The sequence below is a fragment of the Pocillopora damicornis genome, chromosome 9 (assembly GCF_964200805.1).
Source record: "Pocillopora damicornis chromosome 9, jaPocDami1.2, whole genome shotgun sequence".
Lineage (NCBI taxonomy): Eukaryota > Metazoa > Cnidaria > Anthozoa > Scleractinia > Pocilloporidae > Pocillopora > Pocillopora damicornis.
Genome location: NC_142678.1, coordinates 6,352,845 through 6,374,256, shown reverse-complemented (window position 1 = coordinate 6,374,256; position 21,412 = coordinate 6,352,845). Strand labels below are relative to the sequence as shown.

Below are 21,412 nucleotides of genomic sequence, written 5' to 3'. Positions count from 1 at the left end.
CTTGCAAAAAATAGCTTCTCTACAGAAGATTTTTCCAGGTAAAGAAGTGCAATGCAAAAAGAAATATTCAATTGTTAAGAGTAACGACGAGCCAAAAGGCCAAGAGCGGCGGCGGATGCAATCATGCAGTTCTCCACAAACGCTTGCGGGGAGGCACCCTCCCTCCCCCACAAGGAGTAACGCTTCCGTTGCTCCTCAGGGGGAGGGTGCGGCTGCACTTAGGCAATAAATCCCCTTCAAAGCCATCTCCCGCCAAGGTTTCGTCCCAGGCCACCAGGTAAGTACAGAGCACAACCTTAAGTATCGGAGCAGCTTAAGATCAGTCATACACACTAACATGCTATAGCTACTGAATCTTAATGCATCGTGGCTTCTTAGATCTGAATACAATAACACTGGCAGTCTAAAAAAAAAAACGAATTGGTGATTCAACGCAATGGAGAACTGTTAAGCGCAACACGATGCAGAAGCATCCCAGCTCGGCTCAGAAGAGAGAGGTGCAACGCAACCACGCTCAAAAGGAATGCGAAGCAATGCAACTCAACTTTTTTCATGAAGCTGATTTCTCTAGTTTCATTACCATGTAAGAGGTTTGAATACAGCATAATGCAACTTGCTTATTCAACGCAATACAGAACTACTTGGCTATAACACAGTGCGGTGAAGTATTCGCAGAAAATTTGACCGGTCTAGTTCGCAGGAAATTTGAATGGTCAATTTGCAAAAGTTTGATCACATAAGAAGCAGGACCTAAGGCGTTCGGTGGAAAATCGCATAAAAAGCTTTAGTGCTAATCTGTACCTCAGCAATCGTGCGCGCAAAATAAATTAATGAATTTTACAATTCAAAATTAGAACAATAAGTGTGTGTCAATCACCCCTACAAACGCGCAGCAAGAATATGTTTTCAGCAAGAAATGTCGAGGGAAAATTTATTCGTAAATAAGCATGCATTAACAGCTACTAAACGTACTAGAAAGTAATTACAAGACTGGTTCGAAAATCACTGTAAATAAAAAGATAGGTTTCGAAATATAAACTGAAAAAAAGTTTGCATTGTAATTTTGAGCCCGATAACGTGCCATAGCAAAGGATACTTAAGAATTTGACCAACAACAGAAAATCATGAAATTACTACCCATTTTATTACTGTTGATCCTATCAAAAAAATTTCCTAAAATGTTAAGCATAAAAATATCTCTGTTTACGTAACAAGACCGCATCATCGTTCCAAATATTATTACAACCCGTGTTTATCACGTTACAAATACAATTATTTTCGTTTCCATAAATATTAGAATTATACTATCGCAAAACCCCTTCAGAGTTTATCACCTCACTAATTATTTCACATTTTTTGTTTGTAGTTCACCTTGGGAGAATTTCTTTATATCTTATTGTAATTACTAAGTAAAATTTAATACAAGTCCTCACCAAAAATAAATTTATCTTATTTAATTGGATTAGCAGCAATTGAATTTCCAATTTATCTGCAGTCGTATCTTCGTTGAAAATATTCATTTCACCCATTACACCCTAACATCAGTATCCATATTCGTTATACTCTAAACTAATCTAATTTAATCTAATGACATGGGGGATTTGTTTAACAATCCAAGCTGGTGATCATTTCCTTTATTCTCGTGATCTTAACGAATGACTCAGCTGTATTACCGTGAGGAGAAATTCCAAGCAGGTCATTCATCGGGTTTAAAGGATTCACACAACTTTAAATCGTTCTTATCTATAGCCGAGAACTGAGGATATCTAAAACTTGCTTCTTTGTCTTGACGTACGAGGGTAAAAAGTCCTTATATTTCGCAGTCCAGTCGTCGTAAACCTCATCTGGCAAAATCTGCTTTGATGTCATGGGTCGCACAGGTCCATCAATCACAGGTGTTTCCACGAAGTCCACAAAACAGTCCTTGGGATCCTCACAAGGAGCGTTATCTAGCTCCAATAGAACAACTTCGGTTACTGCCTTACCCGAATTAAGGATGCTCGCTGGGACATACAGGGTGATCTGGGGTCCAACCACCGGCCAATAGCGTCCAATGTTGAATCCATTTACAAAAGCCTGACCCTGGCATGTAAAAGCAAGATAAAAGATGAGAAAACTTTTAGGAGTGCTTAACATTTGACTTTTCCGTACCCTCATAAAAAATTGCGAAGCACTGACAACATATACATAATATATTAAGAGAGATGATAAGTTTTTTAGGTCGGTAAAGAAATAAAGAAAGATATTTTTCGCCTTGCTACGAGCGTGGGTCAGAGAAAAAATTCTCCATCCAGTCCCCACGAGGAATAGAACCTAAGACCTTCGGATTCTTCGTGACAAGACGAAAAACATCTTTCTTATTTCTTTACCGACCTAAAAAACTTACCATCTCTCATTCTACTAACAACATGACGTTATCGACATTGTAAATCCTAACAGTATGTAGGACGCGTATCATATAAACTTTGTATCAGATCTCGCTCACCGTAGAGTCTCAGTGGCTCATTTGTAGAGCATAGGAGCGCGGAATCCGAAGGTCTGAGGTTCGATTCCTCATGGGAACTCAGAATTTTTTCTTTGTCCCACGCTCGTGAAAAGACGAAAAACATCTTTCTTAAACATATACATATATAGAAAGAGGAAAGGAGTGACCGCAAGGACAGTCTGCGCTTTCAATCTACCCACAACTGCAATCAGATAAGTGTGGGAATGAGGCTAAAAGTGTTTGTCAACCTTTGCAAATAAATACTGCGTCTTTTAAAAGACATACACGTATAAGCTAACTAAATATACACTTTGCATTTGTTCTAAGAGGTAGGCAACTGTATATCTCACCTTAAACCAACCAGGAAGTTTGAGAAACGTGTCCATTGGGATACCTTCTGGTGCAGGGGGAATGTTCCCATGATAAAACGATGGGATTTGAACACTACTTTTGCTTTTGAGCTTTATCAATGAAGACTTTTTACGACCAATAAAATCGTCTAGGTGCAGAGGGTATATGGTCCAGTTTCTGAGGACCGCGCCGTTAAGGGTCACATTTCCAAGGATCCCTTTTGGGTCTTGTAAATGGGGGCCGTAGTTAACCCGGCCCATGTTTTCCACCAAGATGTCCAAGGTTGCGCCTTCTTTAACTTCTATGGTGGCATTGGTCTTTCCACCTACTCGAATAAGTGTCGCTTGACGGACCTACACAGATAAGAACTTCTCAATAAATATATCAATTATTTATTTATTTATTTATTTTCATTTATTGCTTGTTAAAGAGTTGCCCTGCTGAACCTCTGGGCACACGGAGAACAATCTCCTTAAAAGACGCATTGCGTCAAAATGAGGTAAAGTTTGTGATGACGGAAACCCTGAAATAACCCCGGTTAAAGTTACTACACTTCCGTTTTTATCCCGATTCTTTCGCTTTTCTTTCCAATTCATTCATCTTTTAAATACTACTCGTCTTTCTTGTAACCAAAAAGAACAAATTTCGAAGCAACGCGTAATTATGCGACCTAAATAAGAATGTGTGTAGAAAATTCCAAGTTCACTTAACTCGCATTTTCAAAGGAATGCATTACGCTGAAATTGTGAATCAACAACTTTTGTATTACATACCTGGTTCACAAACACAATTCCTCTGTCCCGTAGTCCAGGGATTCCTAGGTCTGCGGCAGGACCACTGACGGGTATAATCGTTCGATACAGGATAAATCCATAGTTTTGCCCGATCTGCTCCATACTCAAAGTATCATTCCTCGAAACAGGTCCAGATGGTGTAAGGAAATGCAGGGCATCAAAAATAGAACTGATCTGCAATTAAATACAAAAGTTATGATTACCCCGAAGAAACACTCTAAGAACTTTCCTACGTGCTGGTCCTTTCAGAAACCATTGCATGACCAATAACTTTGAAATATGATAGGCTGAATTACGCGCGTAATGATGTACATGGAAAAATTACGCACTTCTGATTGGGAGAAAACGAGTGCATTCTCGTGCAACACGAGTGCAAAGTTGTAATGGGTGCAAATTACAAATAGCGCGAACGCTACAGGCTCGTGCAATTTTGTTGTCATTGAAATTTTATTTGTGCTTATGAACACCAAATTGCAGACGAAATTATGTTATTACCTATACCAATTTAACTGGTTCCCAGTTATGATCTTTTGGAGGACAGATGCATAAATGACGTCACTATTAGCAATTCATTTGCTTCTTTATAACACAAAATAAGTAGTTTATATGTTACAGTGGGTCTGCCTTCCAGTATCTACTCTAACTCCAAAACCGTAACGTCAACCCAGACAATAGTAACAAAACAAGCAAAGAGAATCTGAGTGTACTTACTTTGGTCATATTGACCTTTCCATACGCAAACTTCTGCGTGGGGGGAGGGACAGGACCTGGGGGGACTGTGGCATATTTAGCGATGGTTTCCATGATTACAAAATACTTTGTAGTAGGGTCTCCTGCTTCTGTCAGTGGAGCATCGTAGTCATAGCTGGTAGGCTGTGGTTGGAAGACGCGACTATCTTGATAGCCATTGGCTCCTAAGGGTTTATCAAGAAAGTTAAAAAAATACAACAAATATAGTCGAATCCCTCTCGAAGAACTATTTCTTAATTTTCATCTAAGGATATCTTTCCTGTGTAGGTAAAGGAGACACAAAACTTCTCTTCATGGCAAGAGCACTAGACTCTTTTTTCAAAAGTGTTGGGTCGTTTAGAAGACATTTTAAGCCTCTCTCCGTACCATGGTGGTTTGTTAGAAAAACGTAAAAAATTGCCAGCTAGTAGTAGATCACGGACATTCTCTCCTTTCGGCGAGGTCCGTCGTGCGAAACAAAACAAAACAAAAAAAATAAGCGACGCGGAGAGCCCTTGGAGTAAGACGCTCGAAAAGTAGCGCCTCCCTTTTTCCCTGATTCTTTTTGACCTGCGCAACGGAATTCGCCGAAGAGGGGGACTGCTCGTATCTACGCCAGCAGACCCTCATTAGCGTTGCAGGACGCGCATCTCTCCGCCTACGGGGAGATCTGAGACGAATCGGGACAGGTTTGCTGGTAGCTGTGGCCAGCTACCATGTTTTCCTACATACCATTCATGAAACCAAAGTTGGTGCCACCTTCAAACATGTACATATTAACAGAGGCATTCAGTGCAAGGATTTTGTCAAGGTAAATTGCAAATTCTGCTGCATTCCTTGTCTGGTGTTGCTCAGCCCAGTGGTCAAGCCAGCCAGGATAAAACTCAGAATTCACCAGAGGTCCTTTGGGTTGATATTTTCGCAGGAGGGTAAAAGGAACTGCAGGATCAACTCCTGTAGATAAGAGATATTAGGGTGTTTATCTCTCAGTGGGGCAAGAAATAAATATACAAACTCTGATCTTAGGTCAAATCGACTTGAAAATGTAAACTGGCCACTGTAAAGAGTTTAAAAGCTGACGTTTCGAGCGTTAGCCTTTCATCAGAGCGTTGGACGAGGGGCTAACAGTCAAAACGTCAGCTTTTAAACTCTTTACGGTGGCCAATTTATGTTATCAGCTCGGTTGATAAACTAAATTACTGCCCTGTTACATTCTCCCACTGACGCCGCATCACAGTTTCTATAGAAACTTACCCCCTTTATTCATAAGGTCAGATTGTTTTGATCTATCGGCAGGGTAGCTCATGTGTTGTGAGGTTAGCAGCACGTGAATCACTGACATAGAGGCTACCGACTTGCAAACATGAGAAAACGCAATTCAAATGGGTTCTTAATGGTTACAAAAAAATATAAATTCTTAAAGCATGACTGAAAAGGGTAACTCCATAATAAATTACTGTCAACCATAATTGATCAACTCCTCATCACGAGGCATATTCTCCATACTGTTCTCTATACATTTCCTAAGGTGCTCATGAAGAGAATTTGTATATCAATCACAAATCTATTTTAGTTGGTGATCATTTCCTTTGTTCTTGTGACTTCCATGTTTGATTCAGGGCTGATGTTGTGAGAAATTAGATGCTAATCTCACTTAAGAGTTTAACCCTTTAACTCCCAGAAGTGACTAAAACGTAACTTCTCTCTATGATACCCATAGCTTTTCTGGGAAATGGTTAATGAGAATACTCAAACCTATCAGGAAGAAGCTTTTATCTTGATCTTACACCAAATTCTCCTAAGTAAGAAACAAGGAATTGTGTAGCAGCAATAGGAGAGAATTAACAATCAGATCTTGGGAGTCAGTTAATATATCATAATGGAATTGAAGATTCTTATTTTTACCTGGCCCAAAATCCACTGTAGTAAACAGAGAAGGTAGTGATCCACATTCAAGCATTTTATCGTTAGCACCATCATTGGTAAACAGTATAACGTCTTTACCAAGATGTTGTTCAAACACTTCTTGAAGGTGAGACATATACTGGTGATCACAGGTGAAGTAGCTACCATATTCATTCTCTACCTTTGAAAAGATATTGAAAACCATTGACCCTCCACACCCTAAGATCTGCAGTATGTTCATTCTCTATACTGTTCCCTATACATTTCCTAAGGTGCTGAAAAGGAGAATTTGTTTAACAATCAAGAGCTGCTTAATAGCTGGTGATCATTTCCTCTATTCTCATGCATTTTATGTTTGATTCAGGTGTGATGATGTAGGAAGAGATTAGATGCTAGTCATTCTTGGGGGTTTAAGGGTTAAAAGTGCAAACAAAAAAAAATTGCATGAGGTAAATTCTCAAGTGGCATTGATACTTCATGGATTGCATTGACAAAAATTTTCTTTACGTTTCATATTTTATGTCCTTCAATCTGATAAATTTCATTCTGTTGTCATTCTACCACACAAGCACAGAAATTTGCTTGATACTGTGTACACTCAATAAAAACAGCACAATGGTCAGTGCACTGCATGGACTATAAAATGAGAGGTCCCAACTTAACTCTTTTCTTCGTCATAACATCAAGTTCTAAAGCAAATTAGCACAGGCTATACTGACAGTGCATATCTCTAACCAGAACTATAAATGAGTACCTACCAACTGTCTAGGGGACCTTATAACATTTTAGAGGTAACCAGCAAATTGATAAAGGGGGTGACTTTCTAAAGAAACTGTGGTGCTTGGTCATTGAGAGAGGGTAACAGGGCAATTTGGTATGATCAACTGAGTTGATAACAAACTGGCCACCGTAAAGAGTTTCAAAGCTGACGTTTTCAGCGTTAACGCTACATCAGAGCAAATGATGAAGGGCTAATGCTCAAAATGTCAGCTTTGAAACTCTTTACAGTGGTCAATTTACTCTTAAATCAACTCAGTTGATCATACCAAATTACCTTGTTAACCAGCAAATTGGATTGGCAATACGTATACTATCCAAGGGGGTTGCAATGACATTGTAAGCCTCTTGCCACAGAAACCTGGATATGCTCTAGCCAGATAGGCCATTAGGTTTAAGTCTCCTTTGCAGCTTTTGATGGGTCTTGTCACACAACACACTCACTACCCCACACAAGAGAGTGCATTGTGTGATGAGACCAAACAACCCCTGTGAAGGAGACTACCAATATGCTAAAAATTTATAAGCTGTTGTTTTGTGATATTGATCATCAATGTGTGCAATTTGCCATCAGTGATAGGTGTCCCATTATCTTTAATTAATTAAGCTCTCAGAGCCCTCTTGAATCTTAAAGCACATTTTGCCATCTGTGAGTGGAGCTTGACTGAATGATTTTAAGATGCTGGGCCAGTTTTTGAACCTGGAGGCATTTAAATTGTTCTTAAGTAATTAGTTGCCTCAATGACCTAATCACTACAGGCTGGAATGATCACTGTAGAACTTAGAAGGAGCTCTGTACTGGCAGAAAACTTTCTAGACAACAGCTGTCAAATTACATGGCTTAAATGCAGCCTGTTACCTGAACAGCAATGATTGGTCCTCCATTAGCATACAAAAGTGGCTTTAACTTTGGAAGCAAGACACCCATCCAGCGATCCACTGCAGCAATATAACCTATCAGGAAATTACAAACAGATCTAGTCATGAGAGACTAAACAATTTTGATTTGGTGAATGAATTAACATTTTTATTCCCAAGATCTCATTTTTTTTAGTAATTCTCCTTACGACCATACCACTCTTATATCATTCAAGTTTGGAGAATTTGGTATTGGATCATACTATAATCCCCTAATTTATATTTTTCTTTAATCTCATTGCTTGTCTACTTGGTATTGTATTGATATTGTAAGGAGAAATTCTGTCTCAGTCACTCAAGGTAACAAAAGGGTAATAACACTAACGCAAGTTAGTGTTGTTTTTTGTTTAAAGTTTCAATCTGTTTTCTATTTTCCTTTAAATGAACCTGTTGTCATTATGTCATCATCTGTTACTGAATGAAATTTTAGAAACTCAAAACCATGGCATTCCACAGAAAATCAAAGCATGCAGGTGACAACCTAAGTGAATAACAGGTTTTTTCCTTTTTTTTTCTTTTTTCTTTTTTTTTTTTGTGTGTGTGTGGAGGGTGAGGGGGGGGGGGGGATTGTTTGTTTTGATAACTTATGACCTCCAAATGAGTAAATGATATTGTCAACTTCATGCACCAATTAAATGAATCCTTGTAAGGTTTTGTGAAAGTAATTTAAGTATATAGCATTGGTATATACCACACAGGTGAAAAGGAGTTTTTGCACACACTAATGTTTTATTGGGAAGTGATAAGCAACTGTGCTGTTCACCCCCTCTGAGCAACCAGAAACAAAATTGTGCATCAAGGGTTTCATTTCCGATCATTTCTTCTGTATCCTGACAGAAATAAATTAATCCTTTGATTTCTGAGTGGTTATTATACTAAAACAATTTTAATTAACACTTATTAATCTCAATCTTAACCTTTTAACTCCCATGAGTGACCAAGACAGAATTTCTCCTTACAATATCAATACTCTATGAAGTAGACATTAGTGACAAGAAAAAAGAAAAAGATCAACTAGGGGATTATTAGTTGATTCAATGCCAAATTCTCCAAACCAACATCACAAGAACTATATACACTATGAACTCAAAACCCATGAAAATCTTGTGAAATAATTCATTGTAAATTCACAGATTTTTCACAGGATTTTCATGGTTAAATCAATGACATTTTCATGGTCTCAAGGCCATGAAAAAGACCTGAAAAATCCCATGAAAAACCTGTGAAAATTTCCATATTCACGACCCATGAAATATTGAGTAAAGTGACCTAGAAGCCATGAAATACCCATGAAAATGGCATTTCATGGCCTTTTCAAAGGTACTGAGAAACCCATGAATTTCAAGCCCAAAATTTCATGGTGTCAAAGTTCACTAGTTTTTAATGGGTTGCAGCAAATCATGACCCATGAATATCCTGTGAATATGTAAAAAATTCATTGACCATGAAAATTTTCCTTGAATTTTCATGGCCTCTACATGGTTTTTTCATGGCACATGAAAGTTAATTGCCAGTTAGTTTTCATGGGGTTGTTAGGAATATGCAAGCACCATGAAAATTCTTTGGAAACCCTGTGAATTTGGAATTAAAAATTCTTCACTTTTCTTGTACCAAAGACTGTACTTCAGTGTATAGCTTGCAGTATACCATAACTGTAATACATACACTATCACTTAAATTATACACTGAAGAACTAACCTATCTGTGAAACTTCTTGGTCCTGTTGTACATGAAAGACATGACCAGAAGTCTGGATTCTCTGATAGTTTATTTTGTTTCACCAGCTGTACATAAATATTACTTTAGGATTCCAAAATTGTGATAATTCAGTCTACACTTTCTTAAATAAAAAAAGTTGGTATAAAATTTTCTGCATAAAATTAAGATGTTAATGATTTTTGGCTCTATTTTGATATCACTGATTTTCCTTGTGGAGACAGATTCTGCTCCTATGTTTCTATTTATTTAAACTATTTTGAAGGTATATTATAAATAAATTTGATGTGAAAAATATTTGGACGAAATTATTGAAAATATACTCACTGGTTTGATGTATTTTTGTCTAAACTTCAAATATCATTTCCTTCGTCTAATATCATGTCAAAAATGTTATGGACAGTTATTATAATGTCTATTTATGAAACAGCATTCATGTAAATTTCTTGATATGTTTTACACTTGTGATCAATACTCTCAAGGTAACTAACAACAAAACAATTACCAACTTTCTGCACTCTTGCATGTGTGAAGATATATCTATGGCTGACTATGTCAGTGTCTCTCTGTTTTGGCCACCTGAATGTGCCATCCTTCTTTCGGTTATCATTACTATTTGCATCTTCATCATCATTTGGACCAAGATAGGCTGCTTTAGCAAGTTTGCATTTCCTTTCATCAGTTTTGTAGACCAACACTCTTCACTGTTTGCAAAATAAAGGGAGAACATCATCAGTTATCTAAGAGCCTTTTTTATGTACGTAGTAAACCAAGAAATGGATAACTCGCCAAAACAGGTTCTTTTCAACATGAAGCCGTCAGATACTAAGCGACGCACTGTGGAAGTGAGGTGAGGTATTTCGTATTCAGAATTTGACTGTATTTATTATTCCTAAGAACGGTCGTAAGTATTTCCATACAAACTCTTGTGATGTTTCGCCAGATGGTCACAGATTAAAAATTTTCAAGTTAAATCAATAGTTTGCGCGCGTGCGCTCCGATGTTTACGCGTAATAAGATGACCAAGCTTGAACTTACCCCTTCACGTTGTAATGCATATCGATAACTTCATCTTGAGGAAACCTCTTTGAAAAAACTTTTCAGACGGTCCATTGCGTTGATCTGGAAAAAAAGAGACTGCTACACAAAAACTACGAGAAATGCAATTGGAATGGAACCATTCCGTTCGAGGTACGAAAAAAACCGCCACTTCTTCGTAAATCACGTGTACTTTCACGTGGTGACCTTAGGTCATCGCAGCCATCATAGGTCAGCGGTCACATAGTGACCTCACAGGTTGTCGTGTTCGACGTTACGAAATGACTCCGAAGAGGTATCGTCGCTGCGTCTGTAATCTTACAAAATAAAGCAGCACAAAAAGCTGTTCGGTATTTGGAATTCGAAGCAAGTAACAATTGACAGGACATCAGAGTCCAAGAAAGTCAGAGCTGATATCGACAGTGATTCCTGTGAAAGCGATCACGAAATCAACAACGATGTTGTAGAAGGCGATCTCAATGAATACATGAAGGTAACGTTTCATCCCGACTGAGAAGATGGCCTGACTCTGTTAACCGGCGACTCTATAAACGAGGTAAAAATAGCATTTTTTTCAGGTTACATTTGCACACTATTCAAAGTTCCAAATTGAGGTGACAAAGTGATTGATTTTTCACTGTTTTGTTCCACATTTCGTGTAGATGCAATGCGTACTATTGCTGTACAACTTAAGCATCTGTACTCTGCAGGTGCCTTACTGGAAAAGCCCTAGAAGATTCCTCAGCCGTAAGAATGTAAGAGAAGGCCTTGAACAGGTTTCCAGAGTCATGGCTAACAATCAAAGCCAGCAGTGAGGCAGAAAAAATTCAACAAAGTCTTCCAGGCATGGCGAAGGCAAAAAGGCCCCAAAAAATCAAGGATCAAACATCTGGGTCATTGCCTCCAGCCCCATTTGTCTCAACAAAGGAGCAAATTGAAGATCCATCGCTTTTAGTCTTTTTTTTGTGATTTCCTGTACATTTTACGTTAACAAAGGCCACTTAAGATAGGGACATTTTCATTCGACAGTTTTCGCGCTGTACACCAAAATTCCATCAGTGGATAAATTTACAACAAGTCAGTTCCACGGATCATGAAAGTCAGCTCGTTGATAAATCAGTGACTGTGATGAACTCATTAATACCACTTTTAATGGCCTATGGATTCATCAATGAAATTCGTGGGCAACAGATTTCAGGGAATATTCATGGCCCATTAATTTTGTTCTCCCAAAACAAATAAATTGTTAGCCCATGAAATGCTGTTTGATTGCAATTCATGGGCATGAAATTCATTCTGATGACTTTCTGGGGAAACTAATGGGTCATGAAAGTAGACTTTGAAGAAATTCATGGTTCATGAAAGTTGGCATATAAAGAAATTCATGGGTCATGAAATTAATTCTGGTGACTTTCATGGCAAATCAATGGGTCATAAAAATAGACTTTGAAGAAATTCATGGGTCATGAAAAAAATTCCCCTAATTCATGGAAAATTCAGGGCTAAAAATAACCCCATGAAATTTCATTTTGCAGTATTCATGGGCCATGAAATGATCTTCATGGGTTTTTCACATGAAATTCATGGAATTTTCATAAAACCACAGTTCATAGTGATAGCAGACAGTAAGGAGAATTACTAATGAAATCTTGGGAGTTAAAAGGTTAATTCAAATCAATTTTAATATTCATTTTGATTACAACTTAAACCTAAAACTTTTAACTCAAACTACTTCCACATCAGTGAATAATTGTTAGTGGTAATTGTCATGTTAAATGAACATAATGGGGTAATTATGTGCGAACAAACTATGTAACAAAAGAAAATTCCTCCTCAACCTTTGTCTGAAGATGATCTCAATTTTGCTGTTGTATAATTTCTAAGCAGCCAGGGAGGAAAGCCACCCTAAAAATTGACAGAGACATCATTTTTTAATTAAGAATTAACTAATATGAATCAAGTTGATAATTTATCTCAAAATTTCTAAACCTTGCAAATTGAAACTACAGTCTCATGTCAGCTTATGTATAAAAATTTTGAGGAATGCATGGGGCAAAAAAAAATACACTCAGATAAATAAATGAAAGAGAGAAAAAGTTCATATGAATGATCACTTCGCAAAAAGTTTCAACTGTTGAAGAGAAAGCATAGGGGACATTTTTGCATTAAGCCTTATTATAAGGAAATATTCAGAAAATTTTTGGAGATAATGATTTCTGATCATTTCTGGCTCAAGGGTACTCCACAAAAATACTGACATCCATCTGTCTGTGAGGATAAAAATCTCACTCCTAGCTTTGACATGGCAGGTTACATGTATATACACATGTATGATGGTAAGTTTGACAAATCAACAATGTTAGTGTGATCTGTACTCTAATCAACAACAATATTTGTCATCACAGTGGTCAAATTTAATGACAACTCACTTGGCTGCACCTCGAGAGTCCACAACATTTTGAACACCATGATGACATGAATCATTGTAGAATGAGTAGAGCCCATGCTAAACCACTGTTGATTTGTTTTTATCATAATATCAAAAATGATCATTGTGTGACACATTGTTGCAAGCAGCTTTGTTTTTACTCTAATCGACAACACCAAATTGGCCAATTAGATTGCAACATTGCTGCTAATTATAATAAAAATAGCATTTTTGATCCATGGAAACTAGCTTACCAGATCCCACTCAGCACAAATATATGGACCTGTTGATTAAGTAAAATGGTAAGCTGATTAGTAACTTTAAACATTTGCATTTATAGTATTGAAAGAATTGTGGCATGTCAAGCAGACTGGGGCTACCAAATGTCATGCTTAAGTGACTGTACACCAGACAGGTTGATACTGTTTTCTGTGCTGGCTGATTGGCCAGCTTGGAAGTATTTACGTAAGGTGTGTACATATAGCTTCCCGCGTTGTAGTCTGGCCTTATTAATGTTTATACAGGCGTCCATTTGAAGCTGAACTGCATGGCCTGTCCAAATATCACATTTTACAAACAAACCAACCTGCTCTAACAATGACTAGAAGTCCAACAGATTGAGCCATCTGAATGAAACCAACCAAATCATTGTTTCCTTCAAAATCATACTTTCCCTCTTGAGCCTCATGCATATTCCAAGCAACATACCTGTAAACATTCAGTTATTAAAATAACAAGTTAAAAATATGATTTTTTTTGTCACAGTTAACTGCAACTTTGAGTGAGAAATCATTGGACTTGTCTTTCATAGAAAATGATTGTTTTTTGTTGTTACTGAAATATAGATCAATGATAGTGCTACCATAAATATAACAGAAAATGAAATTGATGAATAAAATCTTCATGACATTGCCTTTTCCCTTTCAATAAAACTTCCTAGAAACTAAATTGTATCCACCTATGATGCAGTTAATGATGAAAATCATGCTCTACTTGTAATTTACATTTAACCATTTATAAACACAACAACTCTCACGTTGCTACAGCATTCAAGCCAGCATATTTGATCTTAGTAAATCTATCCCTCCAATGGCATCTTGTGATGCGAAAATAGTGCATATCCCCAGAGATAAATCTAAATGGCTTTCCATCCTTGAGAAACTGGTTCCCCTTAGAGTCAATTTTAAAACTTCTCCTAAGGGTACACTTTTTCCTTTTTTTAGATTTCCTTGCTGTGCCTGTAAATATTGTTGCCAGTAAAATGACAGCAATTAAAAATGACCATGAAAGCTTCATGGTGTCATTTTTTTTCCTCCCGGTCAACTCATCTGAAAATTTTCAGGATCTTTCTGCATATGGTATGGGAAAACTATAAATGGTGCTTCTGACGGCCATAAAGATTTAGAAACTATGAATCAACGCACAAAATTAAGCCCTGATTTGACTAATAATTTATTGATGAAGAATGAATTGTGTGACTTGAAAAGGAGCAGATAGGGCACCATTCATGTTTTTGGTTTAACAAACACTAGACCACCAGAAGGGGGACAAACAAGTGAAGAGGAATCCACCAAACAAATAGACGTAAAATTAAGTGGCCGTTCATGTGGAAACTCCTTTACCCTGATATTTTGTTTCCAAAAAGCTGGTTCGATCTTAGCTCAAGCAATATATATATATATATATATATATATATATATATATATATATATATATATATATATATATATATATATATATATATATATATATATATATATATATATATATATATATATATAGTTGTTATCAATTACATAAATCACGAAGCAGGTTTTATTATTAACATGTGTATTTACTAACTTCGCAAACGTAAACATTTCAGATTCCCATGCAGGGGATTGTGACAAGAATCTCTCAGCGAACAACGCCTAGCGAAGACCACGAATATTTCAGCTTTTACAACGACAAAAAATCGTTGAGAAAAGGATCAAGATACTGGGCTAATATAATTGGTACTGACAATCACATGTATCTTCGCCAAGCTGTTTAATTTAAGGCAAACCAGAACCAATTTTTGACCTTGCGATGAAACTCTCTTGGTCTGGATTATATGGGACAAGTAATTCACTTTTAAACTTAAAGTCACCAATAGATATGTTTTTTCACTCACGTTTGCAAGGTATTCAGACCCGCGGCTTTCATTTTTGCCAATCGATCCTTCCAGTAAAACTCTGCAACGCGAAAGTAGTGAAAACTTCCCGAAATGTATCGGAATGGTTCTCCATCCTTAAGAAAAACGTCATTTTCATAGTCAATCGTGAATGAGCGAGAAGATGAGCTGTGGACAAAAGATATAAACAGTAAAATCGAGGTCCAAGTTGTAGACAGCATCGTAAGACGTAGACTTGAGGTATGTTTTTATGGTTCTGCGTGACAATAATGTCACGAAAGGTATTCACGTGACAACTGCAAGCTGCGGCGTATATTTTCTAAAAGTATAGATCCGCATACCGTTAGCAAAAAGTTTTAAATACATATACATTTCTCTTTCCCAACTCCTACAATCAATTTAACGCGGTAAGAGGCGGAGAAATAATTTTTGATAAATTCAGCCTATGGTGGGAACTTTGCGTGCCTTACACACCATTGTCAAGATTTTCCATCACGCGTTAAGCGTGCTGGGTGAAATTTCTGTGAGGACGTCTGTCCTAGCGGTGGGGAGTCGTTGAGATTAGTCGGAAGCATTAGTGGTAATTTATACTGTTTAAAGAACTGGTGAGTTTGTCTAAGAAGAAACATATTTTTCATTATGCAAGGTGTAGGAGTAGATATACCTGATACTTAGCAACGAGCTTATTATGTATGATGGAGTGAACTCGTGGTAATGGAAGCAAAAATTACTGTTGGGATTGGCGGGCTTTCAAGAGAGTGAAACCTTCTAAAGCCCATGCTGAATAATGGACGGCTCCTGGCTCCTGGCTCATCATTCCATAATATTCCATAACAATCCATCCACGGATTGAAACTGAGAGCATTTTGATACTAGGGAGTTTACCTTCCTTCATTGCCAGCGGGAGAAGATGCTCGAAGTCAGTTGACGTGGAAAACCTCTTGTCATCGACAAAACCCCCGCCTTTCATTCCCGTTTTTTCGCCTTTCATTCACCATTTTTTCGAGTACATTGTTCTTGTTTTTAAAATTCGGAACGCTTTTAGCTGGCCAGAATAACCGGTTTCTGAGCGAAGAGACTAGTCATAATTTATCGCCTGGAAGGTGGGGGAGGGGAGGGTCGGAAGACTTTCAAGGGATCACGTGGTTCTCGGAGGGAACGGTGGCGGCGGACCATTCATCGCCAGCAGAGTATTGAATGCCAATTAACTGGAAGTGAAAGGTGACTATAAGAATGTTACAGCTCTAGCCTTATGGGGAGATCATCCCCGCCCCCACCCCCACCACCCTCATCTACTTTACATGGCCTGTGCTGTTACAGTCATGGTCGCAGTATGCAGAATAAGGAATCAAGACTTGGATGGAAATCGTGTAAAATAGGACCTCTATGGAGATCAGAGCGCGAAATACTATTGAAACTGAAGTAAAAGAAATCAATCAATTACATTTCTTGAGTAACAACACGAAACAAAGACGGGTAGTACCTGGAATGTTTAGTGTACTCGGAAAAGAAAAGGGAGCTAGGAAATGTTAGAACTCAGACGGTGAGATCGATTTTTAGTTCTAATTCTTATTTAGTTGAATTTCAAAAACCTTAAAATTGATGAATACCTTTTTATGGAATCCACAAACACAAATGTTACTTAAAAGAATAAATTATAAAAACAGAAGTTGCGTGACATTTATTCAAATGCGAACAAGTCTTTGTGGCCAGCATCCGTGACGTGTGTACGTGTCTGAATTAGAATTTGCACGTATAAATTATAAACGGTGGCTTGTGGAGCTACATGAACAGTATGGGCGGCCGTCCATAGAACAGCCACCATCATGAATGTGGTCGGTGTTGAAGCTTGCAACGGTCTAATCATGGATCAACCATGATCATGGAAGAAAAAAAAATATATGTCATGGCTTCTTACAGGATGACGCAACGCAAGATCGATTTCGTACTCGGGGGGACTCCCCTTTTTTTTAGCTGACAAGGTATTAACAAAGTTTTCACTTTCGATCAGTTTACTAAAGGGAAGTCTTTAAAGTAGACGTCAACAGTTACTTACAACAGTATTCCCGTGCGTGTGCATTGAACGACGAACGACTTTCATTATGTGGTTGTCTTGCTCCATTCATTCACTTCTCGTGTTCGCCTTCTTAGTTCTTACAATGATGGGCACAGCGGCGGATAAGAGCGCCGTTTTGACCTTGAAAGAGAATTCAGCAGAGAACATTGAAGGTTGCTATGGTCAAAGGAAAGGCCACGCTTTGTGTTTCGTCATAAACGAGACATTTGTTCACTTGAAGAGCAAAGATAACAGAACGTTAGCTCACTTCAGGGACCTACAGGATGAAATGTTTCTCTTTCAAGTACTGGACGATGTGTTTCTCGGGTAAGTCTTGAATACGTAAATGCGTTTGAAGACATAATTGTAAGTGGGTTAAATTTTACTCTTTAGGAATCAAGTTTGCGTCAAACGCGATAACTAACCTAGTAAGCGGTGTAGTTGCTAGAATGAAAGTATTTGAATTTGCCGTAAAGGGTTAGTTTTTTTGTTCTCTTTTTCTGTCTGGCTGATTTAGGTAACAGAGTAAACTCAAAGGGGATTTTATTTTGACCATTCTCTACTTGTAGTTGCAGTCAAAAATACGTAGTGCAAAAACCTACTCAATAATGGCAAGGGATTCATTAAACTGCTTTCGGTCTGGCTCAGTGAACGCAAACAAAGGAAATGAACAGACAGACTTTTTCAGATCCCTTTGTGCGTTTCTTCCGAGCTTCAAAGCAAAAAGAAAAAAATTAAATAAGTGGAAAGAAACTTTTTTTCCTTGCAATTGTCGAAGTAATTTTAAGCATCTCGAACGCCTGAAACAAAAATATAGTTGATCTTTAGATGATTCGTCTCAAATTCAAGTTTGATAAACGTGTCTTAAGTGCTAAGCTAAAATTGAGGCCACGAATAGACGTAACCCACACGTCACAAAAACGCCTCATTTCTTCTCAACAAGGACTTACCAGGAGGAAACTTTTGGTCTAATTTAGAAGTCCAAAAACTGTAGTCTGTCGAGCAATGATTCTTGCTATATGTTTAAAAATCAGGTTAGCGCAAAGCGCGCGTAGACCAGCCACGTTACGCAGCCGGTAAGTGCGAGTTACTTGCGTTCCGTGTTTATCTGAAAAAAAGGTGAAAGCTACATTTGGTGACGTGGCTGCATTTAATTTTGCATGTCGGAAAATACCTCAAGTGACTGATTTTAATTTTGTACCCTTTCAACAGGGAAAAGTCGTCTAAATTTCCTGTGCATCTCAATGCAAGCCACAGCAACCTACATGACAATACCTGGAAGGATATCTTCTACTTGGAACACAAACATCTCATGACAAACCGAGATTCATTTGCTGACAAATTCCATTCGGCATTGGACCGGCTGAAGAACACAACGAAGCTTGTGTTATTGCACCACCTGTCGACTCAATTGAAAAAGAACGTAGGTAACCACCCACTCTTGATGCGGTTCCACATGCTTGCCATGACTTTAGAAGCAAAATACGGCTCTAATGACAGCGTTGTCCCTGAAAGACGATGGAGCAATGAAGATGGACGATACAAAGAAAGGAAGACCAAGTTTGGACACGTTCGAAAGAAAAGAACACTTTTTCAAGAAGAGAAAGAGAATTCTTGTCAAGATTTGAGGTCTGATCCCAATAACAACGATTGTCTAGGAATGTGCGGCTACGGATGTTCATGTTGGTATTTTATTTGTGGCAATTGTTGCCAAAATCGGCTTTGCTTTGAACATGACAAATGTTGTCGACATGACATGTACACCATAAACTGCCTCATTCCGATTGTTCATTCATTGAGCTGTGAAGACGGGTATGGTGGCTACCCCAGCTGCTTACAATGAGTACACTTCACACTCCGCGCATACAGATTCTCGAAGGAGGGAGGGAAGGGGGAAGGAGGTAGGGTCAACCTTTGCTGAGTATGTGCCTCTGGCCTTTTAGAACCTCTACCCCATTATAGTATATTCTGTTGCCAATTATAGACCTTATCTTAGCTACCTTTAGTAATACTGTCACAACAATCTGCACATTTTTAAATCCCTATTTACCAAAATTTTCTTACACCCAAAATACCGAAAATGCGCGGTCCCAACTAGTGGTGAAAATGCGACTTAGTCCAACGGCACGTCTCCATTAGCCTCTTTCTAGAAAGTACCGCGTCCCGATTACCTTTTAACTGTGTAACTGCTGAGCATGTGCTCAAACTAGTTTTGTAGAGTGGAGAGTGTTTTGCATTGCATAAGCACGAACACAACTTGTTAACCTAAACATTTAAGGTAGGTCGGCTGAATATATACTGTTCAACTAAAAACCAGATCTTACTTGTCAAATTAGGAGCTTTACCCCACGTGAAGCTCATATAGGGACCAGTCTGGAACAGTCACTATTTACCACGTGACCACCCATAAGGCTATGAATTATTCTTATGCTCCCCTTATTCTCCCCCATACCCCCCCCCCCCCCATTAATTATTTGTCGCCTGGGGTGTCACAGGATTTTGGTCGTGTCACTATTAAGTTTACGTGACCACCCATAAGGCTATGAATTTTTCTGATGCTCCCCCTCTATATTGCTAGGTAATTGGCAATCAATATTCTATAGTCCTTCTTTTAAAATCTGTTTGAGACAACTGTTACCCCTGAAAACCATATCATCCCCAGAAAGCCTCCGACTCCCCCCCCCCCCCGGCCATAACAGATAAGTCTGATAAGTAACAATAACTCATTATTTGTCGTAAGATAAAATTACATGTACATAGTCAGTGTTACGTTACGATTCTAAAAATATGTACTCAAAATAGCCAGCCAAGAGACGAATCTTAACTGGTTCTTAAATTACAGGAGTACGACTAAGAAAGGGAACCAACCTTGATTCGCTGTTTATTCTCTTGTACTGATTCGCTGTAGTTGACGCTTTAAAAAGTTATGAATAAAATGGCGATAGGAAAAGGTTTTTCTTGTAACTCTTCTATTTTGGAAATCGAGGGAGGAGAGGTGCTAATTCGAGAGGGTTGAGAGGGGTGCTTGTTTAACATTATGGCCTTTGGGTTTGCGCTAATTTAGGGGAGAGCGCTTATTACAGCATGGGCGCTTATTCGAGGAAATACGGTGTTTGTGCAAGGGGAGCTTCAAGGATCTTACACCAGCATCTTTTCCCAGTTTTAACACAGGTAGCCCAAGCTCGCAAACGAGCCTCCGTTGATATGCAAAAAAAATTTACGGTACGTTGCGCAATGAGCGAAATATAAGGAGCTTTAAAAAAATAAACGGTCGCACCTTCAACCTAAAAAATCCGAACTAGTTTTGAATAAAAACAAAATTACCTCGCGTAAGAGGTTGTTCCTCTGCATAGAGTGAGTTTTTTGAGCTGAAATTAGGGCCGATTAGTTCGGTTTTAGCTCATCTGTTTTGCCCCTTATAGAATTCCAAAGTCGAGAGTACGATAGTTTAGTTGCATATCATGATTCCTGAATTTCACCCATGCATTGTCCAACGTAAACACATTTGCTCATCTAGCAAGCATGCGCTACCAGTCGTTTTAACTGTCCGTTTTAATTTACTCAACCAACGCCAGCAAAAGAAAAAAAACAAACAAAAGAAAAACTCTAAATAGTTATATTTCCATTTTGAATTGCAAGGTCTTCTATCAGGCTACATTTAACGAGGCAAAAATTAATGTTGGGGTTGGCGAACTTTCAAGGGGGGGCGAAACCCTCTAAAGCTCATGCTGAACAATGGACGGCCCCTGGCTCATTGGCTCATCATTCCACCATAATCCATCCATGGATTGAAACTGAGAGTATTTTGACACTAGGGAGTTTACCTTCCTTCATTACCAGCGAGCGTGAATGCTCGAAACCAGTTGATGTGGAAAAACTCTTTTCGTCAAAAAATCACCGCCTTTCCGCTTAACCCCCCCTCCCCTTCCCTCCCCTCCCATCAGCTCAGCATAGCCTGTGCTCTCACAATCGTGCTCGCGGTATGCGGAATAAGTAATTAAGACTTCAATAAAAATGGTGGGTGAAGTAGGATTTTTATCGAGATTAGTGCGCGAAATAATAT

The 21,412-nt window shown here is 38.3% G+C and overlaps 2 protein-coding genes and 1 long non-coding RNA gene across 5 annotated transcripts; 2 read left to right on the top strand and 1 right to left on the bottom strand.

Moving 5' to 3' along the window:
• Positions 1-1,122: 1,122 nt before the first annotated feature.
• LOC113676606 (beta-galactosidase) lies at positions 1,123-16,387 on the bottom strand. Of its 3 annotated transcripts, XM_089183268.1 has the most exons (12): positions 15,958-16,387; positions 15,294-15,461; positions 13,728-13,849; positions 13,396-13,424; positions 12,552-12,618; positions 7,901-7,995; positions 6,265-6,445; positions 5,092-5,313; positions 4,342-4,544; positions 3,610-3,804; positions 2,836-3,189; positions 1,123-2,082 (listed from the first exon to the last, which is right to left on the bottom strand). In XM_089183268.1, exons 2-12 carry the CDS (start codon positions 15,323-15,325, stop codon positions 1,744-1,746), a joined length of 1,839 nt encoding a protein of 612 aa, XP_089039394.1. In that variant the 5' UTR covers positions 15,326-15,461; positions 15,958-16,387; the 3' UTR covers positions 1,123-1,743. The 3 variants fall into 3 exon arrangements, with proteins under 3 accessions (XP_089039394.1, XP_089039393.1, XP_089039392.1); XM_089183267.1 differs by lacking the exon at positions 15,958-16,387 and having other exon boundaries at positions 15,294-15,571; XM_089183266.1 differs by lacking the exons at positions 15,294-15,461; positions 15,958-16,387 and adding an exon at positions 14,178-14,583.
• LOC149039839 (uncharacterized) lies at positions 10,992-14,050 on the top strand. Its single transcript, XR_016179930.1, has 2 exons — positions 10,992-11,269; positions 11,424-14,050. It is a non-coding gene; the product is annotated as an uncharacterized LOC149039839 (long non-coding RNA).
• Positions 16,388-17,079: 692 nt separating the features above from the next.
• Positions 17,080-20,301, top strand: LOC113676596 (uncharacterized). The gene is made up of 2 exons (XM_027193272.2): positions 17,080-17,676; positions 18,562-20,301. Exons 1-2 carry the CDS (start codon positions 17,396-17,398, stop codon positions 19,190-19,192), a joined length of 912 nt encoding a protein of 303 aa, XP_027049073.2. The 5' UTR covers positions 17,080-17,395; the 3' UTR covers positions 19,193-20,301.
• Positions 20,302-21,412: the final 1,111 nt, after the last annotated feature.